Source organism: Artibeus jamaicensis, unplaced genomic scaffold (assembly GCF_021234435.1).
Source record: "Artibeus jamaicensis isolate MK-2021 breed Jamaican fruit bat unplaced genomic scaffold, CSHL_Jam_final contig_548, whole genome shotgun sequence".
Lineage (NCBI taxonomy): Eukaryota > Metazoa > Chordata > Mammalia > Chiroptera > Phyllostomidae > Artibeus > Artibeus jamaicensis.
In genome coordinates, this window is record NW_026521883.1 from 22,044,867 (window position 1) to 22,069,463 (window position 24,597).

At 46.1% G+C, this 24,597-nt stretch overlaps 1 protein-coding gene across 2 annotated transcripts in view; it reads left to right on the forward strand.

Annotated features, from left to right (window-relative positions):
• The first annotated feature begins 2,197 nt into the window (after positions 1–2,197).
• Positions 2,198–24,597, forward strand: part of SHC4 (SHC adaptor protein 4) — a 104,141-nt gene continuing 81,741 nt past the window's right edge. Inside the window, exon 1 of one of the 2 annotated variants that reach the window (XM_037156484.2) lies at positions 2,198–3,181. In XM_037156484.2, coding sequence (XP_037012379.2) covers positions 2,597–3,181 — 585 coding nt within the window. In that variant the 5' untranslated portion in view covers positions 2,198–2,596. The remainder of the gene's footprint in view (positions 3,182–24,597) is intronic. The other variant, XM_053670121.1, reaches the window with a different exon arrangement.

Consider the following 24,597-nt stretch of genomic DNA (forward strand, 5'->3'; position numbering starts at 1 on the left):
GGTGGCCGTGGCTGCTTCTTACCTTGTCTGGCCCCACCTGTCCCCCTCGGCACCAACCCTCCTAGGGCTTACTTCACCTGAGGAATGTGGGCTGGTCTGAGCCCCTGGAGTGTGGCTGGTGAGGTGCACACCTGGGCACCTGGCTCCCTTGGGCATCCCCCCCTCTAGCCATAAAGACCTCAGCAAAGATTTACACCAGCCAGGTGGACTTCTATTGTTCCAGGCCCACAGAATTGTTACAAATTTTTTTTTCTTTTTTGGACAGTGTTGACGATCTTGGCTTCTAATTTATGCAGACTTCTCTCTTAATAGCCTAGACAGGTGTACATAGGCTGTAGGGGGTAAGAGTACCAGCTTCAGGGGCAGGTGGCCCTTGTTCAAATGGCCTTCCTTTACACTGCCTGATGGGTACTTATGAGCCAGGCACAATCTGGAGCATGGTGCCATGTGCTTTACCGGAATTAGAATGAACTCGTGAACCCTCATAACATGTCCCGTAGAGAGCTACTCCTAACACCCGAGGGCATTCGGGCACAGAGTGGTAAAGTAACTTTCTCAAGAAGCAGAGTGTGGGGTTTGTGATAGCAAGGAATGAGTCCATGGGAGGGGAGGAGAGAGAAGGGGACAAATGAAAAAGAGGAAGATTACTTCACAGTCTTGCCCAGAGCCTGTCTGTTTAGCCCCAAGGATGTGACTTACAGCTGATTTAACTACACCCCTCAGCTTTGCCAGGGGGAGGCTGTTTGGGGCCGGGAGAGGAGGTCAGCAAGAATTGCATGAAGGCAAGGTTTCTGACGATGCAAAAGGGCCTGCCCAAGGGAAAACGCATCCTAACAGGTTTGGCAGACAAGATGTGAAGGGGCATGTTATTTCTGTGGGGGAGCAGGAAGCCAGAGGGGATGCCTCTTTGGCCGGTCTCGAGCAACCACTTAATCCAGAACCTGTGTTTGGATCCCAAAGGAGCTCAGGCCACGAATGTCATGAATACACAGGAGCCGACTGGAGCCTTATGGGCAATGAGACAATGAAGGCAGCACCCCTGATTCCTGTGGCGGCCAGTTTTTCAATGAACAGTTGAGAGTGCAAGAGCCTTGGCCCACCCCGAAATGTAACCTTCAGCAGAGATTTTTCTGGTTTCTTCCGGTAAGTGATTTCCACATCCTCCCGGCATCTCAGCAGTTTCCTCTTCTCCATTCCTGAAAGAACCTGCGTTTCCCCCTCCTGGCTCCCTTCCTGGCTTCCTGTGTGCTGAGCCTCTTGCAGTTGTCATCGCGTCTCCAGAAGGCATCTGATAGGTACAGGAAGTTGCACCAGATGGGAGATGAAACCAGCAATCAATAAAAAAGGAACTATGTTTCTAAGAAAAATGCATCACTGGCTTCCCACCGGAGTTATGTGCCATATGTCCTAATATCTGTAGAACAATGGATCTGATTTTTAGCTCTTCTGCTTGGCTTTCCTGGCCATGTCCGCAAAGAAGGAAATAGACCTTTTAACCTGCTGCTGCCCAGCCGACTGATGATTGATAGTAAATGTTCGCCTTTCCTTTTAACCCCTTCATCGGATATCACAAAACGGAATCTCTCCCTCCTCTCTCTCCCGCTTTATTTTCTCCTGGCTACTAGCTTAGTGTATTTATGGTGCATGAGTCACCATGCTGCTGCCTGATTGGATAAAAACCAAGCACCCCTGAGTCCATCAGTCAATTACAGCTATTCTCAGCTTCATTCACAGATTTATTAGCTTGCACACACAGACAGAAATTCATTCAGCAAAGTTCATTCATAAAAATTTCAACACTGCGTATCATCCCGCACATCTCAGCCTTCTGCGGCCCGTGCGCTCCCGCTGCCGACAGAGGCTCCGAGACTGTGCAGGAGGGAGGGGCGCTCTGAGCCCGGGCGGGCGGGCTGGGAGGGGGTCCGGAACACGGAGCTATCGCAAGTCCTTGAAATAATGCCGAGCAGCTCCGGTCACTAGTATTCCTGGCTTGTGGCCCGGACGGGATGCAGGGCGAAATCTTTCAAGAGAAGGCAGCCATCAGAATCAACGAACTCAGGCAGAAGGCCCTTTGGCTCCTTTACATCTTTTCTATTTTTTTTTTTTTTAATGAACAATCGTTGGAACAAATAAAGGGTTAATAGGCCAGTCATTGCCCCGCCCTGTGGGAACCGGAGGGAGCAGGTTTGAAAGTTCCTGTGCGCAGAGGGGTGGCTGGAGGTGGGGGGCGCTAAATAATGCTGCTGGATCCCACGCCGCTGGCGATGCTGCGGGACCGGCCGGCCCGTGCTCGGCCGGTTCTGTGCCTAAGAGTTGGCCTGGAGTGATCCCCGCCTCCAAGAGCCTGGACACAGGCTTTCCTAGCAAGGAATCCGAGGCGAGAACCCCGGGTGCTGCCGCCCGGGCCGGGGAGGGACTGAAAGCTGGGGAGGCGTTTTCCCTCCCGGCTGTCATCCGGAAGGGCTCGGGAGCCGCGCTGGAGAGGTGGCCTCCGAGAGTAGCACGGGGCGCCGAGTCATTTGTTCTCTGGACCGTTTATCTAGCAGACTACGAGAGGATTTATGCAACAGCATCCTGTTTCAACACTGCCAAGGCTATGCGAGAACGCGGTCAGGACAGCTTGGCAGGACTCGTGCTGTATGTAGGACTCTTCGGGCACCCAGGGATGCTGCACAGGGCCAAGTACAGCCGTTTTCGGAACGAGTCCATCACGTCCTTGGACGAAGGCAGTCCCGGAGGCTCGGTCGGAAGCAAGGGCTCACCGCAGCCTCCCTACCCCGCCCTGACACCTCCCTTGCCGGCTGAAGATGCCACCTTGGCGTCCCAGGAGAGCCCCACCCCACTGTGCACCTTGATCCCTCGAATGGCCAGTATGAAGCTAGCCAACCCAGCCACCTTGCTGAGTCTGAAAAACTTTTGCTTGGGTACCAAAGAGGTACCGCGCCTGAAGCTCCAGGAAAGCCAAGATCTGGCTCCCAGCAGCCCGGCTTCCCCCGAAACCAGTCTAAATAGGTCGGGGTCTGCACCCCCGCTGCAGCAGGACGTGGTGAGGCACAGGGCAACCGCAGTAACTCCTGATGCCTGCCCCCTTCCGGGCCCTGGGGCGCCAACCCCGGGGAGCAGGCAGGACAGGCGCTTTCTGCAGCACCTGTTGGGGATGGGCATGAACTACTATGTGAAGGTAAGTCCATTTCTATTCCCTTCTCTGCACTCCTAAGAACTGCTGGGGAACGGGGCGGCTTCTCCGCTTCTCCGCACGGGCTGCGCATCACTTGACTGTGGACTGGCTTTGGATAAGACACTGTGCAGCTGGACCGAGGAAAGGAAGGGAGCTGGGCTTTCAGGTTCTGCAAATACCTGAACTGGGCTTGTACTGGGGTCGGACAACTTTGGTTCAAGGGCATGAACTGGTGCCAACTTGCAGGGCAACTTCTCATAAGGACAGCTGAGTTGGGGCCTTCCAGTTCACCCTGGACCTAGCATTCTGGCCAGGAAGGGTCAAGAATTTCAAATCTGATTAGTGACTGAGACCTGGTAGGTAATACCGGCCATTGTATTTCTGTGCTAGAGGAATACATGGTGTGTAAGGAACTTGAATTATTTAAAAATGTTAATTCAGCATTTAACAAACATTTCTTAAATCATGGTCAAGTCTGTAACCTTGTATGAGGAGCTAGCCTGACCTCTTTCGTGCCTTTATTGCCTATAATGTGACGAGTAGGCCTTGTCTGTGAGCTGTGTGCAAAATCAAGGTCCTTGCTGGCTTTGCATCTGGTCTTGCCCATTCCAGTTCCAGGTAAACGAAGAAAAGAAGATTTGGTCCCTGCCCTTCTGGAGCTCACATGTCAATTGGTATGTTGAGACCAATGAATGCATGTGAAATAATGAAAGAAATATCCTTAGCAATAGATATCTAGAAATTCAGAAACAGGGAAAGGTTGCAGTCTGGCATTCATTCACACTAGAAACCCTTAGGCAAAGGTGCGTCTTAGAAGAGAGAACAAAAATGGATTGGCAGAAACAAAAAGGCTCCAGGCAGGGCAAGGGGTTGAGCACAGCCCAAAAGGCAGATATTACCGTGGTGGCTGCAGGTGAGCATCGCATTAGCTGGGCTTAACTGAAGAGAAGGGGGAGTCCTGGGGAGCAGCAGAGAGAGAGTGGCTGGTTCATAGTCGGTGCTCAAACAAATACCAGTTGAATAAAGCCATGGATAGGTGTTGGGGGGGTGGGAGCGGTTGACAGGAAGCTCTTAAATGCTTCTGAGGAGTTTTTAAACACTGATTGGCAAACTGTGACTTGATGAAAGTGGTTTCAGAAAGATCAACCAGCTGTGGCTGGTGTGGCTCGGTGGGCTGAGTGCCAGCCTGTGGACCGAAGAGTCACCAGTTTCAGTCCCTGTCAGGGCACAGGCCTGGGTTGCTGGCCAGGTCCCCAGCTGGGGTCGTGGGAGAGGCAACCAATTGATGTACCTCTGGCACATCAACATTTCTCTCCCCCTCTTGACAAATAAATAAATAAAATCTTTAAAAAAAGATCAGTTTGTGGATTTCTTTGAGATGGATTGAAGCAGGGAAACATTAGAGATTGGAAGGCCAGTAAGAGAGATGTTCTGGAAATTTAGGCAAGAAGAATGAAGACAGGGATGAAGGTGGAGGTGCAAGAAAGGAGATGAACGAGGGAGACTCTGAGAAGGCTCAGTGTGGGGGGATGGAGCAGTCATGTCAGGTCATAATACAAATGGCAGAACAGACAACACTGAGGCCACAGTGGGTGAGCTTGTTAGTGCTGTTTGTGGAAGTTGTGGGTGACTACTGATGAAGGAGGCTGTAAAGAGTAACAAAGTACCTTCAACCTTAAGCCTCAGAACAGTATTAGTGATGCCAGTGATAGAAACTGAGTGGATTGGGGAGACTCGTGTTGTTTGCTCTTGACACGTTACATTTAAAGTAATGATATCTAAGTGGGACTCATTTGTAAGTTGTCACATAAGACTAACTGTCAAGTGAGAAGTCTCATCTGAAGGTGTAAATTTGAGAGCTGACCCCATAACTGTATTACAGACAGGCAATCAAGATCTCTAGGAAGACCAATAATGAACATTGGAAGGGTTACAAAGAGAGTAGGCTTGGAGCAGCCTTGGCAAATGGAGAACTAAATGTTCTTCCTTCTCTAAGGAAGATACATTTATGGGACACTCAGCTCTTGCCCTCCACCACAGTGACATGGCTCACAGTGGAAACTGTTTCATTTATCTACTAAAAAAAGTTCATGGGCACATTCTCATTGGTCAGGCTTCAGTGTCTACTAGGTCCTAACAGGTGAGGCTTCAGTGTCTGCTAGGTCCTAACAGGTGAGGCTTCAGTGTCTGCTAGGTCCTAACAGGTGAGGCTTCAGTGTCTGCTAGGTCCTAACAGGTGAGGCTTCAGTGTCTGCTAGGTCCTAACAGGTGAGGCTTCAGTGTCTGCTAGGTCCTAACAGGTGAGGCTTCAGTGTCTGCTAGGTCCTAACAGGTGAGGCTTCAGTGTCTGCTAGGTCCTAACAGGTGAGGCTTCAGTGTCTGCTAGGTCCTAACAGAAAAATGAGCGACTCTCCATACCTGTGGTCTCGGCGCCTGCCTTCCCATCACCTAGACATCCTCTGCCTTCTGCTGCTCATCTCCTTCCTCTTGTACCGCCTTCCGCTGCCCCACACCCACACACCTGCACCGTTTCAAATGGGAAGAGGGTTGCTCTGTGATCCCCACCATCCCTGGGGAGCACCGCCACTGGCATTTTACATGTGTAATGAGAATCCCAGCCGTCTGTTCCCGGTGGTGATAACTGACCCCAGGAACAGTGCTGACCCAGGACCCAAGTGAGCCGCACCATTTTGCTGTTAGTGACACAAGATAACAGTTAACACCTCTGTCGGGACGTCAAAATACATGGAGGAGCCTCCTTTGACACTTCTTCTCATAGAATCCTAACTTTGAAAGATGGAAGGGTCTCAGAAGTGATCAAGTTCAGTGCCTCTGTGGGGAAACTGAAGCCCAGACAAATGATTTTTCTAACGCCACACGGGAGCCCAGAGGACGGTTGGATCTAGAACCCGGGCCCCTCCCATGCCGTTCTTTGCTCTTTCACCACAGGTTTTCATCCTGGTTGAGATTCTCTTCCTCAGACTTTTTTGAGATGGGAACCAATTTTTTAAAAACTGAAATGCCAACCCAATAATTTACAGTGGACAAAAAGAAGAACCAAAATTGCGATCCTATATAGAAAAGCACACACAGGAAGACTGAAACCAAAGGTTACTTGGTGATGGTGGAATCGGGGCGGAGAAGGGAGACAGATGTCCTTGATGGTGGGGAGGGGTGGGGCGGGCAGAGCATAGGGGCGAAACTTTGTGGGCAAAAGGCAGCTGCATATTCTACTTCCTTACCCACATCATACGACTGCTCCCCTCCCTGCCTGAACTTACTCGTTCATTCATTCACTCATTTGTTCAACAAATATGTATTATGAGCTGATCATGTGATAAGAGCTGTTCAGGCCCTGGGGATGCATAAGTGAATAAAAGAGACCAGGTCTGAGCCCTGATGGAACGTGCACTCCAGTGAGCCAACACGACCCTGACCGAATAAGCGAGCCAGTTTAATATGCCCCATGTGGGAAGTGTTAGGAGAGCTGTACAGCAAGGGGAGTCAGGAAGGCAGTGGTGGGTGTTATATTTTGGGGACTTAAAATGGCATAGTTCATGTTATTTTCTTGCTTGTTTTATCTTCACCACAGCAACTGTGTTTGTCATCTACTCCGACTAGCACTGACTTTGAGTTAAATATGCTATTTTACAATGACTCTTCTTTTGGTCTTATGACGTAGAAGCAATTACACAGCTGAAGACCCTTCATGAATCCCGAACACCTATTTTTGAGCAATTTTCATTTAAGCTCAGGCTTTGAACCCCCTGAAGGTCTCAGGGAAGGTGGGCTAGCTAATCATTCTGTGATACATACTAGGCCAGAAACGGACAGCTAGGCCTGAGCAAAGTCGTGAGGTGGGTGAGGTCTATTCAGTAATGCCAAATGGTTTATTTTTACCATAAGATTAAGGCTTGTTTCTTTATGAGGTCTTCCCCAGTCACTTCATCCACCAACGAACATCCACTGGGAGGTCTCCCAGGTGCCCCACACTGCGGTGAGTGTGGAAAACACACAGCGTGACGGGTGTGCTTGTCTCTAAAGTGAGAAGCTCATCTGCACGGCCTGGAAGGCACCCCCAGCACCAGCATGGAATGACTCTCAGCTCCTTTCTCTGCATGGGAAGTATTTAAACTTTCCCATCCCAGCCCCCAAATTGCCTGTGATGTAGTTCAAAGACTAAATAAAGCAGCGACAGAGAAATTTACCCCGACCGAGCTGCTGCTATAGGTAGACAGAGTAATTCTCACACTAACCCTCTGAGGGAGGCTGTGTTCTCCACATGAAGACATTGAGACCCCCAAAAGTCTGTTATCTACCCTGCACTTCAGCACGTAAGTAGCAGACGGGATTCAAGTCCAGCTTTGTCTCCCCTGACTGCTCATCTTCCAGGCAGCCCTGGGAGTTGGCGAATGGAGCAGTGCACACGCAGGACCATGCTGTACAGGACAGCTTTATGACAGGACAGCCCAGAGAGCCTGCTGTGTTGCATTCACGTGCATGATTTCGGTCTCCTCGTTTCATCCCAGCCCAGCCCAACCACTTGCTCAGACTGTATGAGTTTCCTAGGGCTGCTGTAACAGACACCACAAACTGGGTGGCTTACGACAGTGGTTATTTCTTCTCTTGCAATTCTGGAGACTAGAACTCTGATATCAAGCTATTTGCAGGGCCATGCTCTCTCTGAAGGCTCTAGGGGAGGATTTTTCTGCCTCTTGTAACTTCAGGTGGGTGCCAGCAGCCCTCGGCCTTCCTCGGCTGGTAGACGCATGACTAATCTCTGTCTCTGTCGTCATGGCTTTCTCTCCTGTGTGTGTGTCCATGTTCAAATTTCCCTCTTCTTCTGAGGACACTGGTCACTGGATTAGGGCCCATATTAATTCAGTGTGACTACATCTTAACTTGATTACATCTGCAAAGACTCTACCTCTTAATAAGGTCACATTCTTAGGTTCTGGGGGTTAAGACTTCAACCTGCCTTTCTGGGTAATGTAATTCAATCCATAGCAGCCCCCCCAGAACATTTATTGCCATGAGTTTGCCCACATAGACAAACTCTTGGGTATTGGGCTCCTCAGCTTTTTACGCACATATGAATGTGTGTTGAGGTGTTTTCTTTGCTTCCTTTGTAAATCTCACAGTGTACTCATACTGTCTATTCTTCAGTGTCTAATACCACATCTCAATACTGAGCCAATAGATTAGCATTGTCTATTGTCTAGATTGGACTTGGTCCGCAGAGTTGCAATGTTTTGTCTGCCCCAAGTATCTTTTCAGCAGAACAGCACAGGTTTAGGAGTGACGAGATCTGGGTTAGAGTCACCGTTCTCACATTAGATAGCTCTGTGTTCTTGAGCAAGTTGCTTTACTTCTCTGGTCCTCATTTTCTCAGATTTAAAATTAGAAGTTCAAACAAAATGCTGTCTGAGATTTTGAGACCCTAGGTCTCCTTTTCCACTGGTTTTTAATCTGCTTCTTTTAGGATTTCTTGTGGTTAGAAAACAGATTCAGGACAGTTTCCTGAAGGAAATAATTTTTAACACTTCATTGTTAACAGAGAGGAGAAGGAATACCCTGAGTACCCTCTTACTAACACTGAGACTGCTTCACCAGTCAAGCAGAAAGGGGTGAGTTATATTGGCACAGGCTCAGGGAGACGGGAGTCAGGGTGTGGAACAGCAGGTGAGGGTAGGGTTGTAGGAGGGCAGAAGGTGGGCTGATTCATGGGGCAAGCCAGGGTGAATGATGGCGTCTGGGATCCTGAGAACCTGGCCTCCATCATGTGGGCTAGTCTAGCCCCACCAGGCTGCGGCTTGCTGTCCACGCTGAGGACTGTAGGAGCAGCAAAATTAGTTAATCCTTCTCTATTTTCTATAGACAAAGTGCTGAGAGGAAAGGCCCTATCACTCACATAGACAGTTTTCTAACTGTCCAGGAAACCCCAGAAAAGAGTCCCATGGTTTATGCAAAATAAAGGCAGACCTGAGGGTGGGGGCCAGGTACTCACAGCTAACGGAGATGGCTTTCTGCCTCTGACTCTTTACCTCTTTTCTAAGTTATTGGCGGTTAAAAAGGAGGTAGAATGGGTGAGAGGAAATAATTCCTGCTAAAACTGACAATTTGGAATTGAAGGTATTATATTTCCCTTCCTGTTTCTTTCTTGGAACAGATGTAGAAGAAGATTCTGCTAGAGCTTAAGAAAATCCTGGCAGATTTGATCAGTTGTTCCTGTTATTCTTTTTTAAACCCTCACACATAGCTTGTCTGTCCAGTCCTTGACCACCCATGGTCACTAGAGCATTAACTAGAGAAGTCTTAGAGATGACCAAGTTCAATACCTTATTTATAGTTGAGAAAACAGGGGCTCAGAGATGTGAAGTGACTTGCCCCATGTCACACAGCAACTTAGTGGTGGAACCCAGACGAGAACTCCAAGTTCTGTGAATAGTGCTCTATTTTCTACTCATATCTTGCTTTACCATTCCTCACTGCCCATACTGAATGTGCCATGCCAAATGTGTCTACTTGATTAAAATGCTGTGCATGTGCTTTTTAAAAATACCAGAATGCAAACAACTTGTTTTAAATAGGAAAACTGTCTTGAAAAAGCAGTGAGAAGGGAGCCCTGGTAGGGTAGCTCAGTAGGTTAGAATATTGTCCCAATACGCCAAGGTTGCAGGCTTGACCCCCAGTCAGGGTGCATACAGAAATCAACCAATGAATGCAACCTTCCATAAATAAGTGGAACAACAAACCAATCTTTCTCTCTCTTTCTCTCCCTTCCTCTCTCTCTAAAATCAATTTATTTAAAAAAAAAGCAGTAAGAAGGGAAAAGAAAGCAAGAAAGGCGTGGCAAGGAGCCAAAAGTGCATTGCTTCTTGCCAGTTCCACCTTTTTGTTTGTGGCGGTCCCTGGGGATGGTAACAGGTCCACGTTGGACCAGTGCTTGTGCAACATGTGTGATTTGGCCCCATTCCCTTCATCTTCCATGACCCTTTGGGGTGATTTTCCCAATGTGACTTTTCTTTTCACTTCCATTTTCACAATACTGTAACGCCGGTTCCATGTCACCACATGGGTTGTACTGAACCAACCCTATTCCTCAATACGAGACAGTTCCCAGGGTCACAGTTGCATCATGAGGACAGTGATCTAAATGATGCCCACAGCTCATGAGGCAAGGCGACTCCACACTCCTCCCCACCAGCCATAGGATAGGAGGTAGCTGTGGTTTCTTCCCCTCTCCTAAAAGATGCAAACTTTGGAGCTCAGGAGGTGTGGTCATATTTGCACTGACATACCAACATCACAGTGACCCAAAGACACAGGCCTCAGTGCTTACCTGAAACCGGAGAGCTTTGCAAAGGGATATATGTAAAAGTTGAGGAGTCACAAAAAACTGGGTTTTTGATTGAGAACTTTGGTCGAGGTCATAAGAAATTTATTGACTTCATAGCAGTAATTATACATACGTATAAATTTGCAACCATAACATTAGGTGCACAAGAAATGTCATTAAATTGCATATATTTTTAAGTCACATGAAATCTAACACCAAGCCCTTTCTTATTTGGCTGGTAGGAAATGTTCAATCAGAAAAGCAAGAAGAAAAAAAGAATCCAAAAAATGAAGGATGGGCTAAGGAGCCTCTGGGACAACTTCAAATGTACCAATATTTGAATCATAGGGGTGCCAGAAGGAGAAGAGAAAGAGCAAGACATTGAAAACTTATCTGAAAAAATAATGAAAGAAAACTTCCTTAATTTGGTAAAGGCAGTAGACATGCAAGTCCAGGAAGCACAGAGAGTCCCAAAAAGATGGATATGAAGAGGCCCTCTCCAAGACACATCATTATTAAAATGCCAAAAGTTAAAGATAAAGAGAGAATGGCAGGAGGGGAGGTATGGAGATGCAAAAGTGGAGGATGCATTTGGGAAATAGCAATTTGATTTGTTTGGAGAGGGCGCAAAGTATATCTAGGAGATCTGAGGGAAAATAAGATGGACTGATATTACAACAAAGTTGTATAATATCTGAAAAGTTGGGTTTTCCAACAGAAAACCACTGAATATTTTTTTAAATAAGGGAGTGACAAAGTCAGAGGTATGATTTAGAAAGATTATACAGGCTGCACTGCTCAGAGAGGATCCAAAAGAAGGGGGACTGGAAAAAGGGTACTCAGGTGAGAAGCAGTTTGGGAACAAAGGCAGGGGCAGTAGAAATAAGGAAAGATGCAGGACCCATTAGAAGAGGAAGTGGGGCAGCAGGAAACGTTTGGGGGTATATTCCATTTTGCACGTGCTGCATTCAAGGTGACCTCAAAGCATCTAGGTGGGAGTCTCTAGTAGAAAATAGAATAGTTAGGACTGAGGCAAAATTATTTTTGCTGCTGTTCTCATCAAGATGCAGGGAATGGACAAGGCCACCAAAAGGAGAGGGTAGAGCAAGAAGAGAAGAGGGGTCTGAGAGAGCCACATTTAGGTATTTTTTGGAGGCAGAGGAAGGAAAAGCATCAGTGACAGAACTTGCAGCTTGAGAAGCAGGTTGGAGAGAGGACAGTCATCTAGGGCAGGAGGAGGGTTTCAGGGAGAAAGGTTGGACCAAACCATGTCAGAACCCATGGGGAATTCAAGGGAGTTGAGAACTGGGAGCCACGGATTTGGCCTTCTATCTTCTTATTGCTCATCTCCACTAAGACATTAAATTCAATGGTTGCAAACCAAACATGATTGGGAACTGGCACCCCCACCTCCTCCTCTTGCGTTCTCAGTGAGTGACATCCCCTAGTTGTTCGAGTCAGAAATCCCAGTCATTCTAGACCACTCTCTGTCTTACCCCACATGGCCTCCTGTCAATTCTTCCTTCATGACAGTTGTCACACACATTCATTTTTCTCCATCCACACTGAGGTGGGGACCCTAATAAGCAGCATTTTCAAACTTTTTGTTCAGCTTCTTTCTGGAATTACTCTAATCAAACACACTTTGTGAAACTCAGTTGAAACCAGGAGGTAACTAGTCACAGAACATGGTAGGAAATGCTATTTACTCACAGAAAATAGTCAAATACATCAGTTGAACAAACTCTGAGAGGCAGAGATAACTTCTAGGTGGGAGATCAGAAAAGGCTTCTAGGGCAGATTATGGCATTTGAGATGGTCCCTAAGAATGGATAGAAGTTTAACCACCGGAAATGTATATTTTAAAAAGGGCATTACAAATGGACGGGGCATAGGTGAGGAAATATGGGTTAGATAGGGAGGAGAGCACTGTTTTCAGTTTGGTTAGAATAGAAGCTGCTTGGAAAAGACTGGTGGATAAACTGAGATTTAAGGCAGGTTAGAGCAGGCCTTAGATATCAGGCTAAGACGAGGTGTTTGAGCAGAGGCACCAGGATTCATCTGCATGGAGAAGGGAGTGACTGGAGGTAGGGGATCCTGTTCAAAGGCTGTTCTAGCAATGGTCATGGTGAGGTGTCCATATCAGAGTTTTAATAGAGGATGTGAAGTTGGGAAGCACCAGTGGGAATGTTATGAAGGAAAAACATGATACAGAGGGCACAGAGGAAGGGCAGATTCCAACACAACGCACCTGAGGTTTTTGGGTAGAAAGTTCTGGGGTGGGTTGAAAAGACTCACCAGTGAAAGAGATAAAGGAACACAGGAGGGTAACAGTGTCGAGAAAGCAAAATGTTTGATTTCCGTGACATTGAACTTGAAGTCACTGAGAATCATCTAGAAGAGGGGATGGTGTCCAGCAGGCGGGCAGAGACAGGGCGAGCCTCAGAACTGGTGCGCACTTTGTGGATCGAGCCAGGTGACCGGCGTCCTTCCTTACCTGACCATTGTCCTATTGCAGCAGATAGATTTTAGGTGATTTTCAAGGGTGGAAGAATGGAGTGTTTCTTAATGTTACATTGTAGAAGGCCTCTTTTCTGATGAAAATGTTTCACATGTTCTTTTGACACTTAAGTTAAACTTACATAAATGTGCTTTGATAGAGTCAAGGTCTTACTCTCAGTTTTAGAAATACAATGATTAATATCCCCCTTCCTTGTCTTTCGCATGAATTCTCCCCATAGTTTCTTCTCTACCTTCCTCCTTTTAGTTTCTTTAAAGTGAGCTTTTAGAGACATCTTCGATGCAACCTGAGTGCAGAATCAGTTTTATTTAAAAAATCATTTAGAGTTGTCTTATGCACATCTAACATTATTTTTAAAAGCAACTTACCTTCATAGAGTCTTTCCAAAGCTTTTGACTTCATTTTCATAGAAATGGCTGCCTTTAAAAAAACCCACACACAGCCTCTTACCAGCGGGTACACTGACTGGTACAGATGGTTCCCAGAACACTCACCTGGCCAGGGAAGCCTGTACCACAAGGGGCCCAGCCTGCAAAAGATAATTCCGTGGGGTTTTTTCCTGGTCCTTCCTCTTATTTTATCAGTTTGCCTAATATCTACTTAAATGATGTGATTTCACTGGCTATTACAATTGCCATATAGAGGTGAGGCACCAGTGCAATGGGATTCTTGGTAAGTCCACAACTCAAATGGTGGCGGCAGAAGGTGTGGACATTCCAGTAGCAGGGTGACCACAGCAGATTGGTTAAGGGGACACCCCTTAGCAGTATTATTGTAGCACTGTGTGTTAACAGTTCACCAACTTGATTTGTTGAAATAGCGCACAATACATGTCCAATTTTTGTCATCACAGGTAAATGCTTTGTTGCATAGTTGCAATCAGTGGGTATGTTTTGTATACATTCTGCAAGTTTCCCAATGCTTAACTTGACAACAACAGCCTGTCCTTGAAGAGCAGACAGCGCTGAAGGAATGCCGTTGTGCTTCATCTCCACACGGTGTCTGTTCTGGGAGAATGATACACAGTGTGTGTCTCAAGGCAAAGTAGAAAATGAAAAACACAACTAGGGATGCAGCCAATATCCTGGCTGCCCCGCAGAATCCTGTCCAAGACCCTGTTTTCAGAAGATGAAACTGAATCTGCAGATAGAAGGGTATCTCTGGGGATGGAGGTTTAAATTTAGAAACTCATCTATGCCCCTGAGCCTTTTCCTTTACAAAGAAAACTCCAAGCCTGTGATGTTTGCGTTCCCCCCACTGTTGCCAGCAGAACAAGGGGCTCCTGGTCCTCAGTCTGGGAACATGCTCTCCCACTTATTGGGTAGCTGCAGTGGCTGAGGTCCAGCAAGACAGACCATTTCCTCAAGGAAGGTAAGGGAGTCTCAACCAAGATTAGCCACTTTATGAGTGGGTGCCAGTCTGTAAATGTGAGCATGTATGTTATTTTAGAAAACATAACCTATACTTTTGTCTGATGTATTTCTATCAGAGAACAACACTGGAATTAAATGCATCCTGGTGTGCATTTTTGGCTGCCGACTGGTCCATTCTAGTGTACAGACTAACTTATTTAGGGCCAGGAAGGATGGCATCTTTTTAAGCTCTGGGTTTCTCTTTCACTATCGCACCGCAGCACAGCTTCCAGAAGTTAAAACTAGTCATATATGAACAGAACTCCCCCCTTGAACAAATGAGAGAAGGTGCAGACCGAGGAAGGATATTCCTGGGCCGGTGGGGTGCTCTGTCTCCTGCCCACTGACCTGAGTGGCTTTGCTGGAGGGAACGCAGGCTTCGTGCTTCAGCCAAGAATGGAATCTGTGGGTGGGATGGAAGAGAACTCTGACCAGAGGCTCATCTATTTTTATTCTAGTTTTCTTTGGGTTTCTGAAATGATGCTAAAGATACTCATCCTGGCTAGATGAAGAGCTGCTTGGAAAGACGTTTTGATTTGAATATATCTTAGAGGTACTGAAAGTTTGAAACAAATACTAGAACTTCTTAGAGCAGCTTTAACTTCTCTGCACCCCAACTCCCCATCGTACACATTATGAATACACAGCCCCTGGGAGCCAACACGTACCCGTCTGTGTAAGGCTGCACTCTGGGGACCTCAGTTCTTTTAAGCGTGGCTTCTCAATCCCTTCAAATACAGAGAAGAGTTTTTAAGAATATGTTAACTTTTCAGGAGCAGCTACAAGCTGTTCACTCAAAAACAAAGAGAGCCTTATTCAGTACCAGATCTTCAATTCTTTATCTCTGTGTCAAGCCGTAATAAGTTGCAAAGTTCTGTGAACATAAAGACTGAGACCGCAATCACCCTATCAGTGTTCGGTGATGGGAGTTTGAGGAGGGAACGTGCAGAACGTTGTGCACAGGGAGCAAAGATGATCACTGAGGAGGAGGAGGGAGCCAGGCAGCAAACCCCAGGGGAGAACAAAGGAAAGCGACTCTGAGGAGGAAACAGGGAGGAAAGGGAATAGCAGGAGGAGGAGGAGGATGGAGGGCCGAGGTGGGATGTCAGCTCTGCTGCGGGAGGCCCCTGGGCCTTGGCAGGGAGTGAGTATTGATCCTGGGGGCCTCCAGGAAGCGTAATGTGCACACTCACGGGTAATATATTTATTTATGATTTATAGCCTGCTGACTTCCAGAAAGCTTTTGATGTGGCTCACCTACCAGTGAGTTAACGCTTCCTACACACACTGAGCAACTCTGGAAAAGGGAAAGAGCAGAAGCTCTGCGTCATTGCCGACTGTTTAAGTGCGCTAAGTGGGGGCTGTTTTCTCTGAAGGAGATGCCCACCGTGGCTGTCAGCATCATCTGGTAGGAGTCCTGAGACAGTCAAGCTTGTTCAGTTGACATCACCAGGAAGTTACTGAATTTTTCAGGTGATGGAAGCTTCTCCCTTTAGAAGTCTTCTTCAGCTTAAAATATTTTGCACGGAAACCAATGTATAATGAGGATTATATGCTTCTTTCTCTTCCAAGATGCTTGATAACTGATTGAAAAAATTCTTTTGAGAAATGCCATAATTTTTCTAGATATATGTTTTATTTTTGTAACTTTTTAAAAAATAAGATTTTATGTATTTTAGAGAGGGGAAGGGAGCGAGAAAGAAAGGGAGAGAAACAGCAACGTGTGGTTGCCTCTCTTGTGCACACAACTGGGGACCCAGCCCACAACCCAGGCATGTGCCCTGACGGGGAATCGATCTGGCGACCCCCTGGTTCACAGGCTGGCACTCAGTCCACTGAGCTGTACCAGCCAGGGCTGTTTTTGTAACCTTTATTGAGATATAATTCACATACCATAAAATTACCACTTTAAGTGTACAGTTTAGCGGTTTTAAGTCTATTTTTATGATAGTGCAACCATACCTCTATCTAATTTTAGAACATTTTCATCACTCCAAAAAGAAACCACGTGCCGTTAGCAGTCACTCCCCATGACCCCCCTCACGGCCCTGGCAGCCACCGATCAACCTTTTATCTCTGTGGATTCTACCATTTGGGACATTCTGGTTAATAGAATTATATAGCACGTTGTCCTTGGTGTCTGGCTTCTTTCACTCAGCACGGTCTTTTCAAGATTTATGCATCATAGCCTGTATCAGTGCTTCATTTCTTTTGGTAGCCAAATAATATTCTCTCACGTGGGTACACCACGTTTTGTTGATCCATTCATTAGTTGATAGACGCTTGGGTTGTTTCCACTTCTCGGTTTTTGTAAGTAGTGCTGCCGTGAACATTTGGGTGTACGTTTTTGTGGGGACGTGTGTTTTCCACTTCCTTGGGTCCGAGAACCACCCGTGAGTGGATGCAGCTGGGAGGGAGCCTCCGTTCTGGTGTCGCGCTGTGCGGGACCCGGGAGCTCTCTCGGAAGTGAGGGGGCCCTGGGTTAGCTGCCCCTGAACTCCCAGTCCCCAGACAAATGAGACTTTAAAACTTATGTCTATATTTTTACAATTTTTCAGATTTTCCTTCTGCTTAGTCGGCTGTCACTCTTTGCCTTTGACACTGAGCCTGTCTCCAGGAGAACCGAAAGCTTAATTTGGCCTTCTGAGCTCCAGACCAGACAAGCTGTTAACACCGTAGTTAAGTCAAGAGTGAACGGACTCTGAGTGAAGGACTGAGGTGCTCTCCTGAGGGAAAAAACACATGTGCGAGCTTTCATGTTGACTTAATTAAAAAATTCTACTGGGGAACATACTTCTGTATTCTCAGTCATGTTCAGGACACTTGAAGTTGTCAAGTGTGAGACCTCCGGTTAAGGTGTTATTGTAGAAAGTCTCTCAGGTACTAGGGATTATTAACTTAGACTGTGACTTTTAAAATGTTATTTTTGCTGGAATATGTGAAAATCAATTTAAGGACTGCTGAACTTATTCCAGTCTCAAACCTTTTCACAACACCCTCGTTTGGTAGGAAGGAAGCTGTGGGGGAGCCCTGACTCCTTGGCTGCCATCTGCAAAACAGGTTAAAAGGCCTCTGTGTGACTGCAGATTAGGTTATTATAAAGACTCAAATAACTGGAGTTTACACAAGACAGAGGTTTACTTTTTGGCTCACATTAAGGAAGGCAGTAGGTAGGTGGGCCAGGGCTATGTCATGGTCCCACAGTCTTCAGTAACCCAGGCTCCTTCCATTCTTTCTCCCTCAGGTTCACTCAGACAGCATGCCCATCACGATTGTTTCTCAGACAGCAGGAAGTAAGGGCAAGAACAAGAATGGTGCCCCTCAGGGCTGAGATGGCCCTTTTAAATAGCCTTCCTTGAACCCAGTGACATTCTCTTACATCTCGTTGGTCTCTTGGTTTTAAGGGAAGCTGGGAAATGGTGGTTTTTAGGCTGGGTACATTGGGGGTTCCATTAGTAAGGAAGAAAAGGGGAAAGGAACCAGAGAAAGGATATAGGGAGGCAACCCAGAGTCTCTGCTCTGACCTCCTAGGAGCTCATGGTTTAAGACAGATGAGACAAATGCCGGCCATCACACAGTGTGACGCCCACAGCTGTGCAGAGCTTTACAACAGCCCGTCCCTGGACCACTTCGAGGTCTGTAGGCCTAGGTTGTTGAAAAGGATGATTTCTGGTGGTGGATAAATTGTCCATCTCATTTCTTCAGTGGGAGCAGCAGAGGACTTTCTGGAGGATATGGAATTTCAGAAGGATGTGGAAGGGAATGATGCTATGAACACAGACCTGATGGGAATGGCTGGTCTTGAGCCATCTGCATGGTGTCACCCATTCTTGGTTTCCATTAGTGTGTTCACTGAATGCCATTGGTCAGGGGTATTCCAGGCAGTGGTTGAAGGTTTGGAGTATAGGCAGTGGCTAAGACAAGAAAGAGGCTTATTGATTTCCATAGAATCTCAAATCTAACTAGACTCCCATTATTAGCTATTACCACCAATTGACCTCTTTCTACCTCTAGAATCTTTCTTCACATTCCTATCTTTTTGAGTGCGTACATTGAATTACATGTTCTTGTAGAAAGTTATTGCTTAATATAGTAACCAAATACTAGTAATCTACCTCAAGCAAATAGACTTTAAAGAAAATAGAGATCTTTCTTGTATTCTTTTCTTTGTGGTCAGCTAACAATGCTGAGATTTTGAAAAAAGTTCAAGCTACAAAATAAGCAAAATAAACATGAGATTCTATTTGAGCTGTTTTCTGAAGGTGTCACTTTAAGTAATCTACAGGCATTATTTGAGTTTGATTCACAAATCTGCATTAGAATTTGTTGAGAACTTGATGTCTGTGGTAGAGGGAACAGGTTAGCAATTTTCTATACTTGTTTAGAGCTCTGTAATGTTGCACGAACTGGTTGAAGTGGTTTAAATGCTTCAAAAATAAGAGGGTTGGGGCAGACAGTCTTTCTCAATGCAAAGATTTTATGAGTCTAGGGTTTTCTTTTGAAATATTGACCAACAGGTCACTTCTTTCTAAGCAACCAACCCTGTGGTCACTGAAACCATAAGATTTTGTTGCTGTTCTACCATAACATTTCCATGTACACAAACTGATTATTTTTACAAATGTTCAGGAATCTCCAAATATTATCCAGATATATGAAAAGGGCAAAAGTTTTTTCCAGCATTGAAAGTTATTTGCCTTGGGCACTTGGGAGAATCTGACTCATGATTAAAAAATTTATTTGAAATCAGGCCTTGCACACTTCATGGGTAGTTTCCACCTCTGCTCCCTCTGCCATCTTTCCATTCTCTCCCCCTCTGCCATTGTCAACCTTTCTATCCTATAGAAACTAAGTCTGTTCCCTCCTTTAAGTAACCCCCTCCCCTTAGCTTATCTTTCATCTTTTGTTAAAATATAAATTTCTCAGAAGAAAAATAAAACCAAAATCATTGTGCTCACTGGTTTAGCTCTTCACCTCTGTAGCACATGCTAAATCCCCTCTTCTCTGGCTTCTACTCCCCTACTTTACTTTTATTGTTCCACTAATGCCAACAGGTAAAGCCAGCAGTTGCCCAATTCCAGCGGGCATTTTCTAGCCCCTCAGCATACTGGTCCTCTCTGTTGCCCTCAATTCAGTTAACAGCCTGTTCCTCCATGAAGCTGTGTGTGCCCTTGACTTTCACCACATTGTAGTCTTCTGGTTCTCCTTGTACATTCTGACTACTCTTTAGTGTCTTTAGTGGGTTCTACTCCATGTGTCCTTTAAATGCTAAGTGACATCTGATAAGCCACTTGATTCTTTTTTTTTTTATCCATGAAAAGTAGAGAGGTTGGAATGGATAATCTCTTAAGGTCCCTTCAAGCTCTGATATCATTTTAAGTCATATTATCAGGAGTCGGAATTCACTGACTTGAGTTACAGAAAACTCTTGTGTTTCATGTAAAAAGAAGTGTAATGTGAGATGATTAACATTTGGGCTGCGATTCTGTGGAGGCATATTGTTGGCTGATTCTTTCAGAGAAGTCACAAAAGCTGAAAACCAGTCCGACATCACTCAGCAGTTCGTCACCATGTGGGAGACTGGCTAATGCGAGCTGTAGTTTCAGCACAACAGAACAACTAACCATTCATGTCACACTTCGGCACTGTGGCTTGGAGGGGGCTGGTTGGAATGAGGCTTTTTGGCCACCATGACCTCCAGACACGACCACACACTGGGCACAGTTACAGTCCTAGAGAGTTGGCGAGGTTGCAACCACTGTCATAGTGCTTCTCCTGGGACATAATGTTTGACTAAGCATGGCAACCGATGACAAAGATGTTGACCTTTTCCATTGATCTATTTCAGTGACAGTTAAATGGTACCCAGTCTTTAATAATTTAGTGATGTGTATTACTATCCAAGATTTCAGATTATTGCTAGAGAATGGGACTTAATTTGCTGGGCAGGGATAGGAGCAAATGTATAAGGGAATTTTCATCTCTAAAGTGGGGTGGGTGCAGATACTGCTGGGTGGGGAAAAGGGAATAGAAGAGACAAGTTGACGGAGCTGAAAAAGGTTGTCTCCCTTGTGTTAGTGCTTGCACATGCCCTCATCTGTCGTGTATGGTTCCTCCAACACTGATTCAACCAAAAACTCTAGGTCCTGGTACAACCAAATACTCTAGACACCCAAGGCTGACTCAGATTTGTGTTATTTTGGGGTGGAGGGTATAATTTATTTAATATTTCTGAAGAGCTCAGAACTGAGAAATAAAGTCATGAAAACCCAAAGATATAAGATTTTAATTGCATTATAGGTTGGCAGGAGAGACCACACAGGCACCCCATAGCTATTAGGTTAGATTACCTTTCCCATGTAATTGGACAAGGATACAAAATGTAATTGGTAGGTCATCTGGTAAGCCATTCTGTAAAGGCATTGCCTTGGCTACAGCAGCAACCAAATTAAGGCCATAGTTAGCAAGACAGTGGATACGTTGGACCACTGAGACAGTAGGGAGGGTCCTATGCCATAATCTTGAGCGCACACCCCGCGCACCTTTGTTAGCTTCTGTGGGGATGCACAGGTTGCTGCCTCTTGGCCTCTCTGAATGGGAGCCTTAGAATACCAGGTGGGCACCCAATGGCAGGCCTGGGAATTGCATTAACTTTATCTGCACAGTGGTGGTGCTGGCATTTTGCCTCACCTTTCAGAGCAAAGGACATCCAGCAACACTCTCTTGGGAAGCAGATTAACTTTTGTGAGTCACTGCTTTTCCATCTCATTTATGATTCATGACCTGGGCTGTATTTTTAGCTTGTATTTATTTGGGTCTGAGAAGTGGGCTGGATGGAAGTGTTGTTTGGAAACTTATGGAAAGATGAGGAGAAATTGGCATCATACTTAAGCTGAGGTATCCTGAAATGTGGTTATAGTCATCTGACATTCTGTGAACATTTACTGAGAGCCTACTGTGTGCCACATACTGTGCCAACTCTAAGGATGCAAGGTAAATGGCACCCAGCTTTCAGCCCCCAAGAGCCCATTGAATTGTGCAGGCAATTTACTAGGTAACTAGTGTACTGTAACTGCTGCCTATGACCCCAGCCATATCTTTGGACTTCAGTCATGTTGAAGAACTGGGTGTTTTTGGAGCACCCTTTACTCTTGCCCTCACTTCTTGCACATGCTGTACTCATTGCCTGGAAGTACCCTCCCCCGGTCTCTCCTTAGTTGCACTTTATGACTCACGGCAGCATCCCTTCTTCTGAAAAATTTTCACGGATTCCCAGAGGCTGGGTCAGAGACTCTCCTATATACCTTGCATCCCAGTGTTTATCATGCTCCTATAAATAGTGGTCTGGATTCTGGTCCCTTCAAAGTAGAGGCTTATCTATCAGCTCTCCAAACTTGGAGCCAGGTGAAACCAAAGAGGGTTGGGAGATAAACATTGTCATCTCAGTGTAGTCACTGCCATTTGCTGAGCCCTTCCCATGTGCCGGTGCTGTGCTCAGCACCACACGCACGTTAACTTTTTTTGAGCCTCATAATGGCTCTAATGAAGCAGATAAGTTATCATTCTTATTTTATAGATGAGGAAACTGAGGCTTTGAGATGTCAAGTTATTTGCCCAAGGTTTCTCAGCTGAGGCAGGCAAAGCAGAGATTCAGAGCCAGGCCTGCCACTCAGAGCCCATGTTGCTAGACTGTGGCACCGTCCCTCTTCCCTTTCACGGTGACTGTATCAGTCAGGCTGGACTAGGTCCCCCAGCATGTCAGTGGCTTACACAAATAAGGCTTATTTCTGGCTTATGCTATGTGCCCACAGCAAATTATCTGGAGGTGTCTAATCTGTGCCATTCTCCCTTAGGAGTGAACTGAGAGAGGCTCTGTCTCTATGCTTCCCAGTTGCAAGAGAGAAGAAATGTGACTAGTCATTCCCCCACTTCGAGAGTCCTCTTGACTATCCCTGATAAATCAGGAACCATACCCAGCCTCGAAGCGACAGTAGAAGTGCAGTCTTACTATGTGCTGGGAAGATGAAACATCGGAAATATTTGTAGAGCAGCACTAAAATTGCCCACATTGTATTAGATAACTATAGGACTAGGAGAAGTATACAAATAAAAGCAAATGAGAAAAATAAAGTGTATGGGGGAAGGAGGGCCTTCCAGGGAATAAGAGAAAGCGTGCCTTTTGACCCCTAGGTGTCTAGTTAAACAGATATTGGGATCAATTATTCAGTTGTTCTTCCTGTAAGCTGCAGCATTAAGGCTTCCCCTCCTCGGAATGCATTAACGCTTTGACACAACCTGAGAGTTTGCTGGCTCCATCAGGAGAGAGTCGTCCGTTGCTATTACAAAAGCAACCAAATCTGAGTAGGCTCATCTTCCAGCTCTCACTTCCATTTTGGGGAGCCAGTCCCACCCGGTCAGAGGCTTTCCCCAAGGGCAGCAGAGAGCAGCATTGCTGGTTTTCTGGGATTATGCCTACAGAGGGACAAAAATCTCTCACACGTTTCTCAGTAGGTTGGGACGCACTGCCAACACTTGCTGCTCCCCACCAAGGGCTTAGCTTGAAGCTATTGGCTGTGGCTTTTGAATTTCAACATTAAAATCGAATATAAGATACAAGGCCCCCAAGGAGTTTCTGCAAAAACACACTTGGACAAGGAGAATTGGCTCTCGTACCACACGATTCCTGTTTTTTGAGAACACAGAGGGTGATGGACATGGTGTGGAATGAGTGCAGTACTTACTGTCCTGGGTGGTGGAGGCAGCAGCCATTCTTCAAGTCACTCCCAGTTCGTACAGAATAGAAGACATTTGCCAACTGTGGAGCCTGCCTGGCTTTACCATTCTACTGTTTCTTTTCTTCATGGAAAAATAGTTTTATATATGAGGGAAGAGAGAGAGATTGGATAGATGGAGGAGAGATACATTGTAGTATACAATGTAGTATAAAAAAAGATTTTTTTTTAATTTTTAGAGAGAGGGGAAAGGAGGGAGAAAGAAAGGGAGAGAAACATCAATGTGAGAGAGAAACATTGATTTGTTGCCTCTTATATGTGCCCTGGGAGCTACATGGGAGAGCAGGTTTAGAGGGAGTTCAGGGAGACAGGTGTCAATGGAAGAGGCACAAGTGGTCTTGCCAAATGCTGATGTTCCTTAGAGTGATTTTATAGCACCTTTGAAAGTTCCCATCCAAGCGCCCAGGGCTGCTGACACCTTCCCTCTCTCCACTATTCTCTGTCCCCTCGTGTCTTTCTTCAGAGTTCTCAATGCTGGCAGTACCATGTGTGTGTGTGTGTGTGTGTGTGTGTGTGTGTGTGTGCGCGCGCGCAGTCTCCTCCACTAGAAGTTTAGCAGCAGCGAGCTGGACTGCTCTATCCCATCACACAGACACACAGTAGCCTCTCAAACTAAACTTTGACTGATTGAATTGAACATTTCTTTAAAAAATTCGAACATCTACTCTGCTGAAAGCTCCTTCTTCTGCTCCAGGTTCAAAAGCCTGAAAATCGGGATTTGAGATTTTCCAGAGGCAGGGTCCCTCATCCCCAGTGTGTGCCTGCCCAGGTCTTCATTACACTGGTGCTGCACTAAAAGCGGAAAGGACTTTCCATTCCCTTCCCACATGATGCACCTTTTGACTCAAACCTAGCATAAGGAGAGCTTTGACCAGCTTAACGCCAGGGCTATTTCAACTGGCAATATATCCCTTTAAGAAGGAACACATTACAGATGGTCCAGTTAGGATGCAGGTTATTTTGAGACTTCCTGAACATCATTTCTTGGCTACTTCATTCAAATAAATCATTTATTGCCCTGTAAGAGGTTCTGGGGATAATGATGACTAAGTCTCACTCCCTGCCCTTGAGAAGCCCACAGTCCAGCAGTGGGTGTAGACATTTAAGTAGATAAATAGCAGCCCCACTGGGTGAGTGCCACCTTGGGGGATGACAGAGGTGCTCTGGGAGCCCAGAGGAAGAGCAATGAGCTCTTCCCCAAGGGTGTGGAAGGAGATTTCACACAACTGGGACGATTTCTGACGTCTCCCTCATGTATTCATCACTCATCCACTCACAAGTATTTCCTGAATCATTTCCATGAGGGCCACACACCGCCTGCAGATACTGTTGGTGTGACCTGTTACTGTTGCTTT